Source organism: Telopea speciosissima, chromosome 1 (genome assembly GCF_018873765.1).
Source record: "Telopea speciosissima isolate NSW1024214 ecotype Mountain lineage chromosome 1, Tspe_v1, whole genome shotgun sequence".
NCBI classification, from domain to species: Eukaryota; Viridiplantae; Streptophyta; class Magnoliopsida; order Proteales; family Proteaceae; genus Telopea; species Telopea speciosissima.
The window spans coordinates 9,770,285-9,778,937 of NC_057916.1; the positions used below are offsets into that span (position 1 = coordinate 9,770,285).

The 8,653-nt window shown below is 35.9% G+C and overlaps 1 protein-coding gene across 2 annotated transcripts; it reads right to left on the reverse strand.

Moving 5' to 3' along the window:
• Window positions 1-609: 609 nt before the first annotated feature.
• Window positions 610-7,609, reverse strand: LOC122664935 (NAD(P)H-quinone oxidoreductase subunit M, chloroplastic). Of its 2 annotated transcripts, XM_043860987.1 has the most exons (3): window positions 7,109-7,609; window positions 5,767-5,941; window positions 610-727 (listed from the first exon to the last, which is right to left on the reverse strand). In XM_043860987.1, exons 1-3 carry the CDS (start codon window positions 7,559-7,561, stop codon window positions 720-722), a joined length of 636 nt encoding a protein of 211 aa, XP_043716922.1. In that variant the 5' UTR covers window positions 7,562-7,609; the 3' UTR covers window positions 610-719. The 2 variants fall into 2 exon arrangements, with proteins under 2 accessions (XP_043716922.1, XP_043716913.1); XM_043860978.1 differs by lacking the exon at window positions 610-727 and having other exon boundaries at window positions 5,643-5,941.
• Between the last annotated feature and the right edge of the window lie 1,044 nt (window positions 7,610-8,653).

An 8,653-nucleotide genomic window follows, 5' to 3' on the forward strand; every position in this document is an offset into this window, starting at 1 on the left:
AGCTCCCCTACACCACTTTCTTTTTTTATTTGATAGAATTGGGGGATGGGTTTCTTAACCCAAAATAAAAATAAAAATTGGAGGATGGGTTCCTTTATTTCCTTTAATAATTTTATGGGAGTAGTTTCTCTAGTCAAGCAAGTCTAGAGTGTCTCTAGACTGCCACTAAATATCCGTCAATTGGCAAATTGGATAGAACTGAAAATTTTGTTGTCAATTGGCAAATTGGATAGAGCTGAAAATTTTGTTGTCAAGTAGATTCGAAGGACCCCTCTTCACATGCTAAGTTTCAGCCAAACGGAGTTGGTTAAGAGGAAAAATAAAGCTGTGAAAATCCAGCAAAAAGAATAACTTTTCTACAAAGAAATGAATGGCTACAAATACAAGGTAATTCACAAATACATGGGAGGGTATATAGATGAATCTAAGTCTGAAATTTGACATGTGGCAAATTTAGACCATTTTCTAGATATTCTTACAGTAAAAATTTCCATATCACCCTTCCATGTGATATAATTTGATGCCTGACTAGATACCCCGCAATCTTTCCAGACCAGAAAATTTCTTGCCTAATTTTATGTACTTTCTTATCACCATTTGTGATTAAGGATGAAACTTGTGAGAGCCATAAACTTCCACAGGCTGACCTACAGAGTCACCAGTACTGATTTACTATACTGTCTTATATTAATGCATGTTGTCTACATATTTCTTTCTACTTATTGTACAACTTGATTTTGGTCAGCTTCATTCTTATACATCGCACGAGGCTTCCTTATGCTGAAGTTTACCCTGTCTTCCATGTTATATTTTATCTCCCTATCATATAACATCTTTCAGATGTAGTGTTCGATGCGCAGTTTGTATTCTGTTAATGGAGCTCCCTGATTACAAATAACCAGGAAATATAAACTCAGTTCAGCAACACTAACTTTCAATTAACAAATTTATATTCCCTGTTGACCCAAAAGAAATATTTCTAGGCAAACAAAAACCAAGCCTCCTTTTGTTACTTAGCTTCATGACCAATACTGAGAAATTCCAGAGAAGAAGTGATGGAGGAAGTGCTACATAAAGATGAGAATAATGCTTCAAAGTCAAAGAGCTCTATAGCTAGGGTTAAATGCCTTGTTACCAAGTTAAAAAGGACCAAAATCGTTTAATCTAAGTAGTCCTTGACAATGGTGTAGTCAAAATAACCAAGCTTACATTTGCCCTTTTATCCTTTTGGGTGGCTTCTGTTAGTGCTCACAAGATGAACTGGGCAATCACGGTTAGACCTAAGGGGTTTCTACTCTTGATTTTGAGCAACTAGGATATTTACCTACTGAGATATTATGAGCTACAGGGCAATGCTCTCATTTCTAGGCTGTGAAATTCTCTAAATTAATAAATGATTTTCCTGCCAAACTAGTGAGTTTCCAGAGATTTGCCCATCAAATAATTTGCACCTCCCTTCACTTCTACATTAAGCTGAACAAACAATCCTCTAGAAGAGTAGTTGTTTCTCTGTTGAGGGTCAGTTATGTATTGCATCCGCTTTTATACTATTCTTATGTTCTAAAGGTCCAAACCCTTTCTTTGCTTTCTGTTAGTGAATTAAGTATACAAGATTAACTTGACAAGGATATTCATTGGGTGATTGGTCTCCAGTTGAAAGGCTTAATTTGTTGCAGCCTGCCTTTTTAAGTTTCCAACTATATAATGCAAGTGCATAATGAAAGAAAATAAGTAACAATGCTCTATCATTGTTTGCATTAATAGAAGTTGGGACTTCAAACATTAGGGCTTCAATTATCCATAAGCAACTTAAACTTATGGTTTTCAGACAACAGATCTTTAGAACAAAGACTTGAGTAGTTTGTTTTCAGAGACACACATTAAGATTAATGCAATTCCTGAGTTATGAAATTTAATCAACTAATTATGAAATGTCTCTCTACAATGCCACTAAAAACTAGCTTAATAGATCTAAGTCTACTGTCACAGTTGTTTGAAAGAGAGAATTAATAATGATTCCTCTCAAGAATCATTTACTTTGAAAAAAGTAGGATTATTTCAAATGCTTTAGACCAAGAGACTGTTAAGACAGGATGAAGTATTTAGAATCTAAAAGGAGATGGTAATGTACCTCATAGCGATTGACAAGTTCTTGGAAGTAAGCATAGACCTTGTTGCATGTCTCATCTGTCCACACAAACTCATTGGTGGGATGAAGAATGATGGTGAGTTGATCTGTTTGGGTTTGATCAACTTGGAATCCTTGGCAACGATCACTTCTATGTGCAACTTATGATGCACAAAGTAACAAGGGAAGCATTTCAAAGACATTTATGTGATTCTAATCATATTTATCAACCTATCCCGGAGATGCTTTTCCCTGGTTCTTAAGGCATCAACAGGTAGGTTTCTTGGGATTATATGTAACCACACAGCTTAAACCCATTTTTGAGAATGGAAAGCAAAAGCTTGAATTCATTGAAGGGCTTCTTTGATTTACCTGTAATATTCTTTATAATAATTAATTTCCTTTCCTTCCCCCTTTTTTCCCAAAAAAAAAATAAAAATAAAAAAAAAAAAAAAAAAAAAAAAAAAAAAAAAATCCCAAAAAAAAAAAAAAACTCAAATTAAAAAAAAAAAATAAAATTTTTTTATAAAAAAAAATTATAATTATAAAAAAAAAAAAAAAATTAATTTTAAAAAAAATTTTTTTTTTTTATAAATAAAAAAAAATATATAATTATATAAAAAAAAAAAAAAAAAAAAAAAAAAATTTTTAATTTAAAAAAAAATTTAATACAAACATTTTACTTAATAAAAAATTAAAATTATAAAAAAAAAAAAAAAAAAAAAAAAATTTTTTTTAATTAATTTTCTTTTTTATTAAAAATATTTTTTCTTTTTTTTTTTTTTTTTTTTTTAAAAAAAAATTTTTTTTTTTTTTTTTTTATAACTTTTAATTTTCTCAAAAAATAAAACTCTTATTTTTTTTTTTTTTTTTTTTTTTTTTTTTTTTTTTTTTTTTTTTTTTTTTTTTTTTTTTTTTTTTTTTTTTTTTTTTTTTTTTTTTTTTTTTTTTTTTTTTTTTTTTTTTTTTTTTTTTTTTTTTTTTTTTTTTTTTTCTTTTTTTCATTCCCTGTTTAACATATAATGACTTGGTATACTAATTTTTAAGAAATAGATTTGAAAGAAAACCCTCGATTCTAGAGAATTAGATTTGAAAGAAACATCCAGTTCAACGGGGGCTGCTTACCTGACGGCCTTTAGAAGAATGCTTCTTCTTTTTCTTCTTCTTCTTCTGAGGAGTGGCTTTCTCCAATTGAATTGTTTGCAAAAGAACTCAGCTTTTGCGGTTTATTTTTTGGATTATGAACAATCTCTTGGGAACCCTCATTGCCAACCCTGTTATTAAATTTCTCCATCTTCGTAATATTATAAGGAAAACGTTTCACCGAAACAACTGGAATGTCACCCTCACCCATAATCTCTTTATCTTCAATCTCAATCACATTAACAGAAGTACCTGCATCTCTAGAATTCGGCCTTGTCGAAACCCATTTCCTCTCTTTATCAGTACAATCTCCTGCTCCTCTACCATCCCGGGAGGGCCCATTTTCAGACTCAAAAGTGAAATTTATACCGTGATTGCCCGCCGACTGGGCGTAATTCTTAGACGACATAGTTTTCTCAAACGAAATACGATTATCACTCTGAATACGAAAAGGGCCACTTTCTTGATCATCAACGAATCTCTTCCGATCAGTGAAATTCCCATCTGGTGCAAATCGATAGGAAGGCATTGGGTGGGCGGAGAAAGGATTGCGAGGAGGTTCGCTCTTCCGATTAACAGGGAAAGTCCTTGGAAGCTGAGATAGAACCCTAGGAGGTGGTGGGTCCGAGGCATCTGGGAATGGGGTTTGGTGGTGATGATCGAAGGTGATGGGATCGGAGACTGGAGCCCAAGGAGGGCGCTCGACATTGAAAGGATGTTGTCTTCTTGGGTCGCCTTCGATGATTGGGTGGGAATTGGGAAAAGGAAATTGTGAAGGGTGATGGTGGTAAAGAGCGGGGAGGGGAGGTTGCGTCGTGCTGCTGGTGGTGGTGGTGGAGGCGGTGGGAGGTGGTGGTGGTGGTGGTGTTGGTGTTGTTGATGTTGGTGGTGATAGAAATTACGGTCGCCTGAAAGCATAGGAGGTGCGACGGGAATGTACCTGTTCTTGTGGTGGTGGTGGAAGGGTGGCAGTTCCATTGGACCGATTGCTTTGATCGGATTTCCTTTGTCGTGAAAAAACCTCTTTCTTTTGGGTATTTCTCGGCTTTGTTGTTGAGTTTGTTCCTTCCTTCCCCTTGCCTTCGAAGTTTAAAGTAGAAAGACGCTCCAGCTACACTACAGCAGCGGATAAAAATTCGTAGAAATTCTCTTGATACAATCTTTCTTGTTTCTTGGTCCAAAGTTCAAACTTGGAAAGGGTAGGTAGCCCTAGCGTAGAAAATTTATCAAAAAAATAAAAGGAAAGCAGTTTTCTGTACGGGAGTGTGGCCTATGTCAGCACTCCCATGTGTCTATCTCTCTCGTCCTTAAAATAAGAGGGCAGATGTGTCTTTTCACATGGGGAGGAGAGAGATAGATTCATGGGAGTGTTGGCATAGGCCACACTCCTATGCCAACCCTCCCGGACAGAGAATTTTTTCCAAAAAAAGAAAGGGGAGTTGTTCTCTGTGCCGCAGCGCAGTCTGTGCCCAGACACATGGGGGTGGGTGCAACGACCACCCTGCCCCTTACACAGTCTGCCCATCTGCCTAGGCGTAGGCTGCGTTGCGGTACAGAGATCATTCTCCCAAAAAAAAAGCCACCCCTTTAAGTTGTGAGGAATCCGAGTGTCTGAGGGAATCCAAAATACTTTTTCTTTGGCCGATGTAATCCGTTGGACACAGATCCAATTTTTCAAAATTTTTTGTTTTGTTGTTGTTGATTCCTTAGAACCTTCTTTCCCCCTTTCTGGGAGCGAAGATATCTTATCTATTTCTCTAGGAAATCTCTCACAAAGAAGAATTCGTAGAGAATTTCCCAGGGATTCCCTAATTTCAATTAGAAATTCCTTGGGTACTTGAGGGATTGCCTCTAAAATTACGAATTTTTATTCTATCTTATTACTATTTAATAACTAATAATCAGATTTTGGTAAATAAATATTTACTATTTGACAATTTAAAATATACTTTTCAAGTTTTTAAATATTATTTAATGGATCATCTACCAAGTTGGCAAATTCGATAGATCTAAAATTTTGTGGTTCACATGCTATAAGTTTCAGCGAAATGTAATAGGCCAAAACTAAAGCTTTGAAAATCCAGTAAAAAAAATGAAACTTCTCTACAAAGAAATGAACGAACCAAAAATATAAGGGAATCCACCAATACATGGAAGGGTATATGGATGAACCTAAGTCTGAAATTCGACATATGACAAATCTAGACCATTTTCTAGATATCCATAGAGTCAAAATTTCTATAGTCCCCTTCCATTTTCCCCTTCAATCTTGCCAAATCAGAATTTTTTTTTGCCTAATTTTATGTACTTCTTTTTTATCTCCATTTGTGATTAAGGATGAAACTTGTGTGATCCCAACTTACCCCAGCTCTGAAATAAGCCAGATTGTCTATAAATCCTGTGTGCCCATAAACTTCCATAGGCTGAGCTACAGAGTTCCAGTAATGATTTACTATACTGTCTTATATTAATGCATGTTGTTTACATATTTCTTTCAACTTGATTTTGGTCATCTTCTTTCTTATATATCACACGAGGCTTCCCCATGCTGAAGTTAAGGACCCTGGCTTCCATGTTATACTTGATCTCCCCATCGTATAACATCTTCCGGATGTAGTGTTCGATGTCCGAACCGATAAGACGCAGTGTGTATTCTGTTAATGGAGCTCCCTGATTACAAATAACCAGCAAATATAAATTCAGTCTTAGCAACACTAAATTTCAGTTAATGAATTTATATTTCCTGTTGATCCCCCCAAAAAAACCAAGATTTTTATTACTTAGCTTCATTAACAAATACTGGGAATTTGCAGGGATGAAGTGATAGGGGAGGGAAGTGCTGCATAAAGATGAGAAAGGTGCTTCAAAGTCAAAGAACTTTGTAAGTAGGATTAAATGCCTTGTTCCCAAGTTAAAATGGACCAAACTTGTTTAATCTGAGTGGTCCTTAACAATGGTGTAGGCAACACTAACCAGGCTTACATTTGCCCTTTTCACCCTTTGGGGTGGCTTCTGGTAGTGCTCACAAGATGAATGAAGCAGTCATTGCAAGACTTGAGGTGTTTCTACTCTTGATTTTGAGCAACTAGAATACTTACCTACTGAAATATTATGAGCTAGAGGTCAATGTTCTCATTTGTAGATTGTAAAAGTATCTAAATAAATGTTTTTCCTGCCAAACTACTGAGTTTCCAGAGATTTGTCTATCAAATTATTGGCACCTCCCTTCACTTCACTTTAATATTAAGCTGTACAAGCAATCCTCTAGAAGAGAAGTTGTTTTCTGATAGTGACTTGAGTATGCCAGATTCACTTGGTAATTAGGAAAACTCATTGGGTGATTGGTCTCCAATTGAAGGATTTAATTTGTTGCAGCCCCCATTTTCAAGTTTCCAAATATATAGAGGCTCATAATCAAATGCATCATGAAAGAAATTAACCCTGTTCTATCATCATTTGCAATTTAGAAGTCGGGATTTCAAACGTTAGGGCTTAAATAATCCACTAAGAAGCAACTTAACTTACGATTTTCGGACTACAGTCTTCACAGAGAAGGATATTAAGATTGATGCATTTCAATTGCTGCAACTTTCAGTTTTCTTGAGTTATGAAATTTAATCAACTGGTTATGAGAATGTCACTCTACAATGCCACTAAAAACAAGATTGGTAGATCTGAATCTAGTGGCACAACTGTTTAAAAGAGAGAATTAATAATGATTCCTCCTAAGACTCATTAATTTAACAAAATGTTAGTGGGTCATTTCAAATGCTTTAGACCAAGAGACTATTAATAGTTGATGAAGTATTTAGAATCTGAAAGGAGATGATAAGCTACCTCATAGTGATCCACAAGTTCCTGGAAGTAAACATAGACCTTGTTGCATGTCTCATCTGTCCAGACAAACTCATTTGTGGGATCAAGAATGATGGTGAGTTTATCTGTTTGGGTTTGATCAAAGGCATTGGTTTCTGGATTGATGTAGGCAGCATAGATCCTGACATGACGAGTAACACTACTAAGCCATTGCCCTCCATATTCCATAGCCATGTTCTTACTCTTAGCCATCGGCTGTGGTTCCTGTTGCCTTGGTTGCTTCGCCTCTTGTTGTTGCTTCACTTTCACTTGCTCTTGTTGCTGTTCTGATACATTTGCTTGAGGTGGTTGTACTTCTGTTTGCTGTTGAGCTGATATAGAACAGACCCTCTTCCCTTTCACTCCTTTCCTCCCTCCAACCCAACCCAACATGGAGAAACTTGATGAAGCCATGTAAGTGGAGCTTGCAGCCATGGAGGGTTGGTCTCCAGTTTTTTGAGTATTTGTTTTCTAAGCCGAGTGAGTGTTCATCAGCAAATTGTAAAGAGCCAAAGAATTGATACCCTTTATTTATGGATAAGCTTTCATTTTTTCTCCATAGAATGAGAGTGGTTGAGAAAACTCACAGAAAAAATTGTAAGTTAGCCATTATCAGTTAACACTTTTCTGAAGCTACTGGCCACCCGTTTGATGTTTTATTCACCATTGGATGTCACCATCAGAGTATCAAACCTATTGAACTTGGATTTGTGGTTAAACCTGAGGTTTGGCCCTAAACTTGGAATCCTTGGTAATGGTCACTTCTATGTGCACCTTATGAAGCACAAAAGAACAGGGGATGCTTTTCAGAGACATTTATTTAATTCTAATTTTTTTTTTTTTTTAAATCAAGCCAACCCTGAGATGATTTCCCAGATTCTTAAGGCATCAACAGATTGGTTACTCAGAATGATCTGGAATCACACAGCTTAGAGCCTTGGACCCATTTTCAGAGAATGGAAACCAAAAGCTGAGATTCATGGAAGGGAATCTTTGATTTAACTGTAAGAACTAAGAAGTATCATTTTAAAATTGCCGAGCTCTCCTTACAAAATTCTGTTGGATGTGCCTGACAGCCTCATGATGTCCATAAAGAAAAAAATGAATCGTGACCTCATTTTTCCTCTGAACAAGAATTGAAGATCATCCAGTGGAACCCTCCAAAGCCATTTTACCAAATGAAAATAGACTTCCATGGTTTGGATAAAAGTACATTTGGTTCAAGGAAGACCACAAAATTGACAAGACAGACCTAATGGTTGTTGGAGGGAGTCGGGAAACAGCCTCTTCACAAAGCGGGGGTAAGGCTGTGCACATTATGACCCTCGCCAGACTTTGAAGTGGTGGGAGCCTCGTGCATTGGGTATGCCTTTTATTATTATTAAATCAACAGATTTGTATTTGGTACCATTGAAAATTGTTTTAACATTGTTGACCAACAAAAGCAAGTGAAGAAGGCATTGTCCTGATTGAATAAATTGAGCCCAAGCTCCCTGGTCCATCATCAGATCAATTAGTAGCTACCAT

Bases quoted from the DNA above. Each gene is read 5' to 3' on its own strand.
- LOC122664935 (XM_043860978.1), bottom strand. From the start codon at position 7,561: ATGGCTGCAAGCTCCACTTACATGGCTTCATCAAGTTTCTCCATGTTG. The intron at 5,942-7,108 runs GTAGCTTATCAT...ATTTGTAATCAG, and splicing joins AACTTGTGGATCACTATGAG to GGAGCTCCATTAACAGAATA.